This window comes from Hyla sarda, chromosome 1, assembly GCF_029499605.1.
Source record: "Hyla sarda isolate aHylSar1 chromosome 1, aHylSar1.hap1, whole genome shotgun sequence".
In the NCBI taxonomy this organism is placed as follows: domain Eukaryota; kingdom Metazoa; phylum Chordata; class Amphibia; order Anura; family Hylidae; genus Hyla; species Hyla sarda.
The window spans coordinates 213623-229571 of record NC_079189.1 but is presented as its reverse complement, the minus strand read 5'-3'; the positions used below and the strand labels follow the sequence as shown (position 1 = coordinate 229571).

General features: G+C 49.4%; 1 protein-coding gene across 19 annotated transcripts in view; it reads left to right on the top strand.

The window, feature by feature from the left end:
- The window catches only part of LOC130277649 (zinc finger protein 569-like), a 614204-nt gene that overhangs the window by 560098 nt on the left and 38157 nt on the right, over positions 1-15949 (top strand). The window contains exons 3-5 of one of the 19 annotated variants that reach the window (XM_056528636.1): positions 11746-11837; positions 13720-13899; positions 15284-15478. The exons of 14 other annotated variants lie outside the window; for them this stretch is intronic. In XM_056528636.1, coding sequence (XP_056384611.1) covers positions 11760-11837; positions 13720-13899; positions 15284-15478 — 453 coding nt within the window. In that variant the 5' untranslated portion in view covers positions 11746-11759. Of the gene's footprint in view, positions 1-11677; positions 11838-13719; positions 13900-15283; positions 15479-15949 lie in introns of those variants that run through there. 4 more of the 19 variants (XM_056528525.1, XM_056528655.1, XM_056528664.1 and 1 more) reach the window with 4 other exon arrangements.

Here is a 15949-nt window from a genome sequence, read left to right as displayed (position 1 = left end):
TCCACTAAAATGTGTGTTTCCCCCCTAATTTCACCTTTTTGCAAGGGTTAATAGCAGAAAATACTCCCCAAAATTTGTAACCCCATCTCTTCTGAGTATGTAGGTACCCCATAAGTTGACCTGAAGTGCACTATGGGCGAACTACAATGCTCAGAAGAGAAGGAGTCATATTTGGCTTTTTGAGAGCAAATTTTGCTCGGGGAGCATGTCGCATTTAGGAAGCCCCTATGATGCCAGAACAGCAAAAAATACCCACATGGCATACCATTTTGGAAACTAGACCCCTTGAGGAACGTAACAAGGGGTACAGTGAGCATTTACCCCCCCACTGGTGTCTGACAGATCTTTGGAACAGTGGGCTGTACAAGTTTTCATTTTCATGGACCACTGTTCCAAAGATCCGTCAGACACCTGTGGGGTGTAAATTCTCACTGCACCCCTCATTACATTCCGTGAGGGGTGTCGTTTCCGAAATGGGGTCACATGTGGGGTTTTGTTTTTTTTGCGTTTGTCAAAACCGCTGTAACAATCAGCCACCCCTGTGCAAATCACCTCAAATGTACATGGTGCACTCTCCCTTCTGGGCCTTGTTGTGCGCCCCCAGAGCACTTTGCGCTCACATATGGGGTATCTCTGTAGTCGGGAGAAATTGCGTTACAAATTTTGGGGGACTTTTTTCCCTTTTACCTCTTGTGAAAATTTAAAGTATAGGGCAACATCAGCATGTTAGTGTAAAAAATAAAAAATGTTTACACTAACATTCTGGTGTAGACCCCAACATTTCCTTTTCATGAAGGGTTAAAGAAGAAAAAGCCCCCCACACCTTGTAACGCAATTTCTCCCGATTACAGCGATACCCCATATGTCGCCCTAAACTGTTGCCCTGAAATACGACAGGGCTCCAAAGTGAGAGCGCCATGTGCATTTGAGGCCTAAATTAGGGATTTGCATAGGGGTGGACATAGGGGTATTCTACGCCAGTGATTCCCAAACAGGGTGCCTCCAGCTGTTGCAAAACTCCCAGCATGCCTGGACAGTCAACGGCTGTCCGACAATACTGGGAGTTGTTGTTTTTCAACAGCTGGAGGCTCTGCTTTGGAAACAGTGGTGTACCGGACGTTCTTATTGGGGGAGGGGGGCTGTGTAAGGGTATGTGTATATGTAGTGTTTTTAACTTTTTATTTTATTTTGTGTTAGTGTAGTGTAGTGTTTTTAGGGTACAGTCACATGGGCGGGGGATTACAGCGAGTTTCCCAGCGCAAAATTTGCTGCATCTCAAGATGCGAGAAACCCACTGTAAAAGCCTCGCCCATGTGAATGTACCCTGTACATTCACGGGGGTGGCGGGGCGGGGGGGGGGGCTTGCATCAGCTGTTGCAAAACCACAACTCCCAGCATGCATGGTCTGTTAGTGCATGCTGGGAGTCATAGTTTTGCAACAGCTGGAGGCACACAGGTTAGGAAACACTGAGTTAGAAACAGACAATGTTTCCCAACCAGTGTGTCTCCAGTTGTTGCAAAACTACAACTCCCAGCATGCCCAGACAGCTGAAGGGCATGCTGGGAGTTGTAGTACGGCAACATCTGAAGGGCCAGATGTTGCTGAACTAAAACTCCCAGCATGCCTGGACAGTCAGTGCATACTGGGAGTTGTAGTTTTGCAACAGCTGGAAGAGCACAGATTGGAGACCATTATACAATGGTCTCCAAACTGGGGCCCTCCAGATGTTGCAAAACTACAACTCCCAGCATGCATGGTCTTTAGTGCATGCTGGGAGTTATAGTTTTGCAACAGCTGGAGGCACACAGGTTAGGAAACACTGAGTTAGAAACAATGTTTCCCAACCTGTGTGTCTCCAGCTGTTGCAAAACTACAACTCCCAGCATGCCCAGACAGCTGAAGGGCATGCTGGGAGTTGTAGTTCGGCAACATCTGAAGGGCCAGATGTTGCTTAACTAAAACTCCCAGCATGCCTGGACAGTCAGTGCATGCTGGGAGTTGTAGTTTTGCAACAGCTGGAAGAGCACAGATTGGAGACCATTATACAATGGTCTCCAAACTGAGGCCCTCCAGATGTTGCAAAACTACAACTCCCAGCATGCCCAGACAGCCAAAGGCTGTCTAGGCATGCTGGGAGTTGTAGTTTTCAGACTCCTAGAAGCAGCAGTGAAGATCTTCACTGCTGCTTCTGAGGACCATATACTCACCCGTCGCTGCTCGTCCACGTGGCCGGTCCCGCGCTGCTCCTCGGTCCCGCCGCTGGATCAGGTAAGTCCGCTGGTCCCCTGATGTTCCCCCCGAATGCCGCAGGTCCCCGCGAGCCCCTGCAGCCTTCGTCCCCCGTTCTGCCCGACTTCCAGGGGCGGGCAGTGCGGGGGATCTGAACTTTCACCCCAGATCACTGTGATTGGTCCACAGGGACCAATCACAGTGATCGCTGACCAGGACCATCAATTGATGGTCCTGGGGGTGAAGCAGAAGTTGTCCCCTGCTGGAAACAGCGGGACTTCTGCCAGTTAACCCGTGCGATGCTGCGCATCGCCGGGTTAACTGCATGTCATTTATAAACGCCGGGATGCGCGAACGCACTGCACAACCCGGCGTTTATATATGACATTCTGCGGGAAGGGGTTAAGGACCGAGCCCTTTTTCACCTTAAGGACCAGAGCATTTTTTGCAATTCTGACCACTGTCACTTTAAACATTAATAACTCTGATGCTTTTAGTTATCATTCTGATTCTGAGATTGTTTTTTCGTGACATATTCTACTTTAACTTAGTGGTAAAATTTTATGGTAACTTGCATCCTTTCTTGGTGAAAAATCCCAAAATTTGATGAAAAAAATGAAAATTTAGCATTTTTCTAACTTTGAAGCTCTCTGCTTGTAAGGAAAATGGATATTCAAAATATTATTTTATTTTATTCCCATATACAATATGTCTACTTTATGTTTGCATCATAAAATTTATGAGTTTTTACTTTTGGAGACACCAGAGGGCTTCAAAGTTCAGCAGCAATTTTACAATTTTTCACAAAATTTTCAAACTCACTATTTTTCATGGACCAGTTCAGGTTTGAAGTGGATTTGAAGGGTCTTCATATTAGAAATACCCCATAAATGACCCCATTATAAAAACTACACCCCCAAAGTATTCAAAATGATATTCAGTAAGTGTATTAACCCTTTAGGTGTTTCACAGGAATAGCAGCAAAGTGAAGTAGAAAATTCAAAATCTTCATTTTTTACACTCACATGTTCTTGTAGACCCAATTTTTGAATTTTTGCAAGGGGTAAAAAGGAGAAAATTTTTACTTGTATTTGAAACCCAATTTCTCTCGAGTAAGCACATACCTCATATGTCTATGTAAAGTGTTCGGCGGGCGCAGTAGAGGGCTCAGAAGGGAAGGAGCGACAAATGGTTTTTGGGGGGTATGTCACCTTTAGGAAGCCCCTATGGTGCCAGGACAGCAAAAAAAAAAAACATGGCATACCATTTTGGAAACTAGACCCCTCAGGGAACGTAACAAGGGGTAAAGTGAACCTTAATACCCTACAGGTGTTTCACGACTTTTGCATATGTAAAAAAAAATAAAAAATTTTTTACCTAAAATGCTTGGTTTCCCCAAAATTTTACATTTTTAAAAAGGGTAATAGCAGAAAATACCCCCCAAAATTTGAAACCCAATTTCTCCCGATTCAGAAAACACCCCATATGGGGGTGAAAATTGCTCTGCTGGCGCACTACAGATCTCAGAAGAAAAGGAGTCACATTTGGCCTTTTGAAAGCAAATTTTGCTCTGGGGGCATGCCGCATTTCGGAAGCCCCTATGGTGCCAGGACAGCAAAAAAAAAAAACACATGGCATACCATGACTCCTCGGGGAACGTAACTAGACCCCTCGGGGAACGAAACTAGACCCCTCGGGGAACGTAACAATGGGTTAAGTGAACCTTTATACCCCACAGGTGTTTCATGACTTTTGTATATGTAAAAAAAAAAATTTTTTTTTTTTTACCTAAAATGTTTGTTTTCCCAAAAATTTTACATTTTTAAAAAGGGTAATAGCAGAAAATCCCCCCCAAAATTTGAAGCCCAATTTCTCCCGAGTACGGCGATACCCCATATGTGACCCTAAACTGTTGCCTTGAAATACGACAGGGCTCCAAAGTGAGAGCGCCATGCGCATTTGAGGCCTAAATTAGGGACTCGCATAGGGGTGGACATAGGGGTATTCTACGCCAGTGATTCCCAAACAGGGTGCCTCCAGCTGTTGTAAAACTCCCAGCATGCCTGGACAGTAAGTGGCTATCTGGCAATACTGGGAGTAGTTGTTTTGCAACAGCTGGAGGCTCCGTTCTGGAAACAGTGGTGTACCAGACGTTTTTCATTTTTATTGGGGAGGGGGGCTGTGTAGGGGTATGTGTATATGTAGTGTTTTTTACTTTTCATTTTATTTTGTGTTAGTGTAGTGTAGTGTTTTTAGGGTACAGTCGCATGGGCGGGGGGTTCACAGTAGTTTCTCGCTGGCAGCTTGAGCTGCAGCAGAAAATTTGCCGCAGCTCAAACTTGCAGCCGGATACTTACTGTAAACCTCCGCCCATGTGAGTGTACCCGTACGTTCACATTGGGGGGGGGGGGGGGAAATATCCAGCTGTTGCAAAACTACAATGCCCAGCATGTACGGTCTATCAGTGGATGCTGGGAGTTGTAGTTTTGCAACAGCTGGAGGCTCCGTTTTGAAAACAGTGGCGTACCAGACGTTTTTCATTTTTATTGGGGAGGGGGGCTGTGTAGGGGTATGTGTATATGTAGTGTTTTTTCCTCCGCCCATGTGAGTGTACCCTGTACGTTCACATGGGGGGGGGGGGGGGGAAATACCTCCAGCTGTTGCAAAACTACAACTCCCAGCATGTACGGTCTATCAGTGCATGCTGGGAGTTGTAGTTTTTCAACAGCTGGAGACACACTGGTTGTGAAACACCGAGTTTGGTAACAAACTCAGTGTTTTGCAACCAGTGTGCCTTCAGCTGTTGCAAAAGCTACAACCCCCAGCATATACAGACAGCGGAAGGGTATGCTGGGTCTTGTAGTTATGCAACAGCTGGAGGCATACTACATTGGCTGGGGATGCTGGGGATTGTAGTTATGCAACAGCTGGAGACACACTGGTTTGCTACTTAACTCAGTGTGCCTTCAGCTGTTGCAAAACTACAACTCTCAGCAGTCACCGACAGCAAACGGGCATGCTGGGAGTTGTAGTTATGCAACCACCAGATGCACCACTACAACTCCCAGCATGCACTTTAGCTGATTGTGCAAGCTGGGAGTTGTAGTTATACAACAGCTGAAGGTACACTTTTCCATAGAAAGAATGTGCCTCCAGCTGTTGCAAAACTACAAGTCCCAGCATGCCCATAAGGGCATGCTGGGAGTTGTGGTGGTCTGCCTCCTGCTGTTGCATAACTACAGCTCCCAGCATGCCCTTTTTGCATGCTGGGAGCTGTTGCTAAGCAACAGCAGGAGGCTGTCACTCACCTCCTGCTGCTGCTCCACGATGCCGCCGCACAGGTCAGTCCCTCGCCGCCACCGTCCCTCCTGGGGCCCCGATCCCAACATGGACGCCGGGGATCGGGGTCCCCAGCACCGGGGGTCGTCTTCCCGCCCACGTCCTCCGGAAGAGGGGCGGAGCGGGTTGCGGGAGTGACACCCGCAGCAGGCGCTCTGATTGGTCGGCCGGTAATCCGGCCGACGAATCAGGGCGATCGTGAGGTGGCACCAGTGCCACCTCACCCCTGCTGGCTCTGGCTGTTCGGGGCCGTCTCTGACGGCCCCGATCAGCCAGTAATTCCGGGTCATCGGGTCACTGGAGACCCGATTGACCCGGAATCTGCCGCAGATCGCTGGACTGAATTGGACATAATGACCCCCCTGGGCGATATGCCGGGATGCCTGCTGAACGATTTCAGCAGGCATCGGGCACCGGCTCCCCTCCGGCTAGCGGTGGGCGCCGGGAATGCTCAGGGCGTATCCATACGCCCTCGGTCCTTAAGGACTTGGAAACGGGGGCGTATGGATACGCCCTATGTCCTTAAGGGGTTAATTGCACCAATCACTGAGCATGCACGGTATCTCTGAACAAACTGTCACTTGCTTTCACCACCTCCCGGGTCAACAAGTTTCCTCTAGCCGGGAGGGTGGGGCGTCTTACAGATGTTTTGAGAACCAGCAGATTATTATTACTATTATTATAAGTTATATGCACCTTACTCTATACATTAAAGCAATAATTAGTATACTCACGTGACTTCTTAAGCTTAAAGGAAAAAAGGAAGTTACAAGTAAAACACTAAACAGAAATATAAGAAGTTTTTGTAAGCGTTAAGCCAAATGGAAACATGACAACCACCCTGGATTACTCTTAGTTCCTCATTTCCCCTGTTCCCTGAACAGAAGGCAAATACTGTCTTCCATGAGTCTGTTCCATGATGGGAGTAGTAGTAGTCCCTCAGCACTGCAGGAGTCATTTCCATGATGGGGCCATGGAATGGATAGAGGGGTCTGGGGGAGTACCGAGGTGTCAGGAATGGATAGAGGGGTCTGGGGGAGTACCGAGGTGTCAGGAATGGATAGAGGGGTCTGGGGGAGTACCGAGGTGTCAGGAATGGATAGAGGGGTCTGGGGGAGTACCGAGGTGTCAGGAATGGATAGAGGGGTTTGGGGGAGTACGGGTCTGGGGGAGTACCGAGGTGTCAGGAATGGATAGAGGGGTCTGGGGGAGTACCGAGGTGTCAGGAATGGATAGAGGGGTCTGGGGGAGTACCGAGGTGTCAGGAATGGATAGAGGGGTCTGGGGGAGTACCGAGGTGTCAGGAATGGATAGAGGGGTCTGGGGGAGTACCGAGGTGTCAGGAATGGATAGAGGGGTCTGGGGGAGTACCGAGGTGTCAGGAATGGATAGAGGGGTCTGGGGGAGTACCGAGGTGTCAGGAATGGATAGAGGGGTCTGGGGGAGTACCGAGGTGTCAGGAATGGATAGAGGGGTCTGGGGGAGTACCGAGGTGTCGGGAATGGATAGAGGGGTCTGGGGGAGTACGGAGGTGTCGGGAATGGATAGAGGGGTCTGGGGGAGTACGGAGGTGTCGGGAATGGATTGAGGGGTCTGGGGGAGTACCGAGGTGTCGGGAATGGATAGAGGGGTCTGGGGGAGTACCGAGGTGTCAGGAATGGATTGAGGGGTCTGGGGGAGTACCGAGGTGTCAGGAATGGATTGAGGGGTCTGGGGGAGTACCGAGGTGTCAGGAATGGATAGAGGGGTCTGGGGGAGCACCGAGGTGTCAGGAATGGATAGAGGGGTCTGGGGGAGTACCGAGGTGTCAGGAATGGATAGAGGGGTCTGGGGGAGTACCGAGGTGTCAGGAATGGATAGAGGGGTCTGGGGGAGTACTGAGACACGATATGAAAGTAACTGTTATACTTACTGGAATCGAGACGTGGCCAGTGCCCCCCGGATCGACAATACCACACAAGGATATGGTTCTTACCGGTCCGAAGGATGACCCTCTCGACCCCGGACTGAGCCCCCAGCTGAAAGGTTCTCTGTCTACTCAGTACCCCTGGTACTAGGTCCAATTTGGCTTAAGGCTTGTACTGGCCAGGAGAGCGTCTTGTCAGGTGTGGAGAAAATACATGTACACAGGATGCCCTCTAAGTACGCGCTATTTTACTATTTGCCAACGTTTATATATATATATATATATATAATCATGTTGCTTAATAGTTACAAGTCAGCAGAACACAAAAACAGGATGTACGTGCACAACAGTTACGAATCAGCAGTTGAGAAAACGAGAAGTACGGTACGAGCCTTGTGGTTATAAAAGGCAGAATCAAGATATATATCATACAAGATTACTGATCTGTATTATTTTATCAAGACCCTTGTATCCTTCACTCCCCCACACCATTACACCTCCTCCTCCCCCACACCATTACACCTCCTCTTCCACCACACCATCACACCTCCTCCCCCACACCATCACACCTCCTCCCCCACACCATCACACCTCCTCCACACCATTACACCTCCTCCTCCACACCATCACACCTCCTCCTCCTCCACACCATCACACCTCCTCCCCCACACCATCACACCTCCTCCTCCTCCACACCATTACACCTCCTCTTCCACCACACCATCACACCTCCTCCCCCACACCATCACACCTCCTCCCCCACACCATCACACCTCCTCCTCCTCCACACCATTACACCTCCTCCTCCACACCATCACACCTCCTCCTCCTTCACACCATCACACCTCCTCCCCCACACCATCACACCTCCTCCTCCTCCACACCATTACACCTCCTCCTCCACACCATCACACCTCCTCCTCCTCCACACCATCACACCTCCTCCCCCACACCATTACACCTCCTCCTCCTCTACACCATCACACCTCCTCCCCCACACCATCACACCTCCTTCACGTGTACAATGGCGTGCGCACAAATTAGGAATCAATACATAGTCGCCAGCAACGCGTCACAGGCAGTGCGCGCTGTTGGACTTCCGATCAGGTGATGGACTGGAGCCAATTGTGAATCGCCACGTCAGTCACATGTGTAAACAAAGGTCACATGATCGCAGACCTTGTGTTTCAAGGAAGTATTGTTGTATGTAGCCATTTTAGATGTGGGCAAAAGAATGGGCAATCACTAAATCCCACCAGACTCTGTTCCATGATGGGAGTAGTAGTAGTCCCTCAGCACTGCAGGAGTCTGTTCCATGATGGGGGTAGTAGTAGTCCCTCAGCACTGCAGGAGTCTGTTCCATGATGGGAGCAGTAGTAGTCCCTCAGCACTGCAGGAGTCTGTTCCATGATGGGGGTAGTAGTAGTCCCTCAGCACTGCAGGAGTCTGTTCCATGATGGGAGCAGTAGTAGTCCCTCAGCACTGCAGGAGTCTGTTCAATGATGGGAGCAGTAGTAGTCCCTCAGCACTGCAGGAGTCATTTCCATGATGGCAGTAGTAGTAGTCCCTCTGCTGATGTCACCTCTTCTGAGCGCAGAAATAATAAGGGATGTTATAAACCGGGTGCAAACGATGACATTAAAGGAGATGTCCGGCGCAGACTTTTTCTATTCCATCCTGCCTGGACTGCAAAAAAAGACAAAACAAACTTTCACTTACCTCCCTATGTTCCCCCGGAGCTCCGCCACAGCTGATCGGTCGGCCGGGCTGTCTGCTTCCTACTTCCTTTAGCCCGGTACATCACACGGCGCTTCAGCCTATCACTGACCGCAGCAATGCCCTGCCTCGACCGGTGGTAGGCTGAAGCGCCGTGTGACGTACCGGGCTAAAGGAAGTAGGAAGCAGACAGCCCGGCCGACCGATCAGCTGTGGCGGAGCTCCGGGGGAACATAGGGAGGTAAGTGAAAGTTTGTTTTGTCTTTTTTTGCAGCCCGGGCAGGATGGAATAGAGAAAGTCTGTGCTGGAATCACCTTTTAAAGGCTCATCCATCACCCATAGACTGTTAAAAATAACGGCCGATAATTTACCCGTTTCTTCTAATGGAAGAAAAATTAGTGCACGTGCCATTATTTCTCCCGTCACAACTATCGTCCGTTATTCATGACAGGATATAACTGGTCATAAAGGATAATCAAAAAATGGTGGACTACTGAGGGGTCAGGAATGGATAGAGGGGTCTGGGGGAGTACCGAGGTGTCAGGAATGGATAGAGGGGTCTGGAGGAGTACTGAGGGGCCAGGAATGGATAGAGGGGTCTGGAGGAGTACCGAGGTGTCAGGAATGGATAGAGAGGTCTGGAGGAGAACTAAGGGGTCAGGAATGGATAGAGGGGTCTGGAGGAGTACCGAGGTGTCAGGAATGGATAGAGAGGTCTGGAGGAGAACTAAGGGGTCAGGAATGGATAGAGGGGTCTGGGGGAGTACCGAGGGGTCAGGAATGGATAGAGGGGTCTGGGGGAGTACCGAGGTGTCAGGAATGGATAGAGCGGTCTGGAGGAATACTGAGGGGCCAGGAATGGATAGAGGGGTCTGGAGGAGCACTGAGGTGCCAGGAATGGATAGAGGGGTCTGGAGGAGAACTGAGGGGCCAGGAATGGATAGAGGGGTCTGGAGGATCACTGAGGGGCCAGGAATGGATAGAGGGGTCTGGAGGAGTACTGAGGGGTCAGGAATGGATAGAGGGGTCTGGAGGAGTACTGAGGGGCCAGGAATGGATAGTGGGGTCTGGAGGAGTACTGAAGGGCCAGGAATGGATAGAGGGGTCTGGAGGAGTACTGAAGGGCCAGGAATGGATAGAGGGGTCTGGAGGAGCACTGAGGGGCCAGGAATGGATAGAGGGATCAGGAATTGATAGAGGGGTCTGGAGGAGCACTGAGGGGTCAGGAATGGATAGAGGGGTCTGGGGGAGTACTGAGGGGGTCAGGAATGGATAGAGAGATCTGGAGGAGTACTGAGGGGTCAGGAATGGATCGAGGGGTCTGGAGGAGTACTGAGGGGTCAGGAATGGATAGAGGGGTCTGGAGGATCACTGAGGGCAAGGAATGGATAGAGGGGTCTGGAGGAGAACTGAGGGGTCAGGAATGGATAGAGGGGTCCGGAGGAGCACTGAGGGATCAGGAATGGATAGAGCGATCTGGAGGAGCACTGAGGGGCCAGGAATGGATAGAGGGGGGGTCTGGAGGAGCACTGAGGGGCCAGGAATGGTTAGAGGGGGGGTCTGGAGGAGCACTGAGGGGTCAGGAATGGATAGAGGGGTCTGGAGGAGCGCTGAGGGGCCAAGAATGGATAGAGGGGTCTGAAGAAGGACAGAGGAGTCTGGAGGGGAAATGGTGGGATGGTCAAAAGGGTTTGGAAGGGACATATAGTATGTGCTATTTATATGACAGACAGTAAGTTTCTTCACTCCCTTCTCTGGCTGCTTCTGTCTCCTTGTCATTGTTTTCTGCTGCTGACAGAAGGTGTCACTTCCCGGACACCTAAAATAAACTAAAATTAGTGATAAGACAGGAGCGGTCAGGGGAGGGCCCACATGTCCTGGGCCCTGATGATGAAATCACTTCACACCCTACACCCAGGACTGCGGGCCGAAACGCGTCACTTCATTTGAGTCCTTGCTGTTTCTCATGGCAACATAATATAGAAGTTCCCTTTTGCACGAGTTGGCTTTGGATACCCTTCTTTTTTCTGTATACCCAGGACTGCAATGTATTGTAAGAAACGTCCCCCATGAGGAAATATGAGATGTTCCATTACCTGCCCCTTCCTCAGGGGCGTGGCTATGTCTTTGTGTCGGCTCCGCGCTCACTGGAAACTAGTGGGAGGAGATTTGCCGGCCTCTCTCCCTCACTCTGTCTTGCTCTCTCATCTCTTCACTGGAAACACCAATTGTGCAAGTGAATCAGGAGGGTGGCAGGGGAGGGAACAAAATACAATAAAATGTTTCCTGTCCCCAGTGTCCGATACGGTCCTGGTGCTAGCGGCGCCCCTGTTTATTGTGCAGCCAGTTCTCTTCATTTAAGTGCAGATTATTAGATTTCCTTGTCTCTATAGACTAAGAATCTGAGGTAAACTGGACTCCCTTTAAAATTTTATCTAATCTGGACTCCTCTTTTTTCTATTTATTTTCTATTCATAACAGGAGAAGATTCGGCTTTTGCTGTAGTTCTTTCTTTCTTCTTTATGACCCATTATTATTCTCCACCGTATCAAGTAAATTCCAGAAGGATGGAGGAGGACAGGAATGAGATGACTAAGAGAGTATTACCCTTCACCTTGGAGATCCTCCACCTGCTGACCGGAGAGGTGAGGTGACCCATCTACATTTCCACCATTGTTGTCCCCCATCTACATTTCCACCATTGTTGTCCCCCCCATCTACATTTCCACCATTGTTGTCCCCCCCATCTACATTTCCACCATTGTTGTCCCCCCCATCTACATTTCCACCATTGTTGTCCCCCCCATCTACATTTCCACCATTGTTGTCCCCCATCTACATTTCCACCATTGTTGTCCCCCATCTACATTTCCACCATTGTTGTCCCCCCATCTACATTTCCACCATTGTTGTCCCCCCATCTACATTTCCACCATTGTTGTCCCCATCTACATTTCCACCATTGTTGTCCCCATCTACATTTCCACCATTGTTGTCCCCATCTACATTTCCACCATTGTTGTCCCCTCATCTACATTTCCACCATTGTTGTCCCCTCATCTACATTTCCACCATTGTTGTCCCCTCATCTACATTTCCACCATTGTTGTCCCCTCATCTACATTTCCACCATTGTTGTCCCCATCTACATTTCCACCATTGTTGTCCCCATCTACCATTTCCACCATTGTTGTCCCCCCATCTACCATTTCCACCATTGTTGTCCCCCCATCTACCATTTCCACCATTGTTGTCCCCCCATCTACATTTCCACCATTGTTGTCCCCCCATCTACATTTCCACCATTGTTGTCCCCCCATCTACATTTCCACCATTGTTGTCCCCCCATCTACATTTCCACCATTGTTGTCCCCCCATCTACATTTCCACCATTGTTGTCCCCCCATCTACATTTCCACCATTGTTGTCCCCCCATCTACATTTCCACCATTGTTGTCCCCCCATCTACATTTCCACCATTGTTGTCCCCCATCTACATTTCCACCATTGTTGTCCCCCATCTACATTTCCACCATTGTTGTCCCCCATCTACATTTCCACCATTGTTGTCCCCCATCTACATTTCCACCATTGTTGTCCCCTCATCTACATTTCCACCATTGTTGTCCCCTCATCTACATTTCCACCATTGTTGTCCCCCATCTACATTTCCACCATTGTTGTCCCCCATCTACATTTCCACCATTGTTGTCCCCTCATCTACATTTCCACCATTGTTGTCCCCTCATCTACATTTCCACCATTGTTGGGCCCCCATCTACATTTCCACCATTGTTGGGCCCCCATCTACATTTCCACCATTGTTGGGCCCCCATCTACATTTCCACCATTGTTGGGTCCCCATCTACATTTCCACCATTGTTGGGTCCCCATCTACATTTCCACCATTGTTGGGTCCCCATCTACATTTCCACCATTGTTGGGTCCCCATCTACATTTCCACCATTGTTGGGTCCCCATCTACATTTCCACCATTGTTGGGTCCCCATCTACATTTCCACCATTGTTGGGTCCCCATCTACATTTCCACCATTGTTGGGGCCCCATCTACATTTTCACCATTGTTGGGGCCCCATCTACATTTCCACCATTGTTGGGGCCCCATCTACATTTCCACCATTGTTGGGCCCATCTACATTTCCACCATTGTTTTCCATCATTGTTGTCCCTCCATCTACATTTCCACCATTGTTGTCCCTCCATCTACATTTCCACCATTGTTGTCCCCATCTACATTTCCACCATTGTTGTCCCCATCTACATTTCCACCATTGTTGTCCCCATCTACATTTCCACCATTGTTGGGTCCCCATCTACATTTCCACCATTGTTGTCCCCCATCTACATTTCCACCATTGTTGGCCCCAGAACTGATGTCTCCAGAACTGACCCCAGTATTCCAGATGTGCTCACTAGAGCTCTATACAGGGGGCACAATCTCCTCTTTGTAGTGAGGGAGGAATACTGGGGTCAGTCCCCTCATTGTCTCTCTCTCTCCATACACAGGATTACACCATAGTGAAGAAGACATGGGGGGAGTGTGTGGCCCCCAGCAGCCATCTCCATGAGTCAGGAGGACCGAGCAGGGGCCGGGGCCCCATCATGGAACCTCCACCTCACTCACTGATACATGAGGAGAAGATCCTAGAACTCACCCACAGGATCACTGAGCTGCTGACTAGAGAGGTGACACTGCTGGGACATTATACAGTAATGGAGGGGTCTGGTGATGACTGGAGAGGTGAAACTGCTGGGACATTATACAGTAATGGAGGGGTCTGGTGATGACTGGAGAGGTGACACTGCTGGGACATTAGACAGTAATGGAGGGGTCTGGTGATGACTGGAGAGGTGACACTGCTGGGACATTATACAGTAATGGAGGGGTCTGGTGATGACTGGAGAGGTGACACTGCTGGGACATTATACAGTAATGGAGGGGTCTGGTGATGATTAGAGAGGTGACACTGCTGGACATTATATAGTAATGGAGGGGTCTGGTGATGACTGGAGAGGTGACACTGCTGGGACATTATACAGTAATGGAGGGGTCTGGTGATGACTGGAGAGGTGACACTGCTGGGACATTATATAGTAATGGAGGGGTCTGGTGATGACTGGAGAGGTGACACTGCTGGGACATTATACAGTAATGGAGGGGTCTGGTGATGATTAGAGAGGTGACACTGCTGGGACATTATACAGTAATGGAGGGGTCTGGTGATGACTGGAGAGGTGACACTGCTGGGACATTATACAGTAATGGAGGGGTCTGGTGATGGCTGGAGAGGTGACACTGCTGGGACATTATACAGTAATGGAGGGGTCTGGTGATGACTGGAGAGGTGACACTGCTGGGACATTATACAGTAATGGAGGGGTCTGGTGATGATTAGAGAGGTGACACTGCTGGGACATTATACAGTAATGGAGGGGTCTGGTGATGACTGGAGAGGTGACACTGCTGGGACATTATACAGTAATGGAGGGGTCTGGTGATGATTAGAGAGGTGACACTGCTGGGACATTATACAGTAATGGAGGGGTCTGGTGATGGCTGGAGAGGTGACACTGCTGGGACATTATACAGTAATGGAGGGGTCTGGTGATGACTGGAGAGGTGACACTGCTGGGACATTATACAGTAATGGAGGGGTCTGGTGATGATTAGAGAGGTGACACTGCTGGGACATTATACAGTAATGGAGGGGTCTGGTGATGACTGGAGAGGTGACTCTGCTGGGACATTATACAGTAATGGAGGGGTCTGGTGATGATTAGAGAGGTGACACTGCTGGGACATTATACAGTAATGGAGGGGTCTGGTGATGATTAGAGAGGTGACACTGCTGGACATTATGCAGTAAAGGAGGGGTCTGGTGATGACTGGAGAGGTGACTCTGCTGGGACATTATACAGTAATGGAGGGGTCTGGTGATGACTGGAGAGGTGACACTGCTGGGACATTATACAGTAATGGAGGGGTCTGGTGATGATTAGAGAGGTGACACTGCTGGGACATTATACAGTAATGGAGGGGTCTGGTGATGACGGTATCATTGTGTGTCAGGTTCCTATAAGGTGTCAGGATGTGGCGGTCTATTTCTCCATGGAGGAGTGGGAGTATGTAGAAGGACACAAGGATCTGTACCAGGACATAGTCATGATGAAGAATGACCCCCCAGGGGTAGACGAGGACATAAACCACATGACTAGGAGGACACTAGATGTGGCCCTAGAGATGATCCACGTGATATCTGGAGAGGTGAGTAGTTTTTGGTGACTTTTCTCTTTAGTAATAAACTGGTGATGACTGGAGAAGTGAAGTCTTGTGAATCCGTCCATACACAGGAGAGAACTGCTGGGGAACAATCAGTCAGTGTCACCTATCTCCTTCAGTGTCACCTATCTCCTTCTTTCTCCCCTATACACAATGGCGGAGCCTGAGGGTATTCTGAATTGGGAAAGGAGGGGAAGCCGCTGCCAGACTCCGCTAACAATCACGGATACAGTAGATAAAATTAAAGATGTCCGTACCTTCTTCATCATAGAAGAGTCGGGAGCCCTCCACAGGGCCGGATTAGGAGGATCATGAGCCTTTTTTATCGAAAAACAGATAAAATGAAAACGCAACACAAAGTAATTTTGCTTAACACAAACAAAGCGCAACAGTCACATGTTTTCTGCACATAAAATAACCAGGATAGCTGAATATATGTTCCTGTCCGGAGGAAAA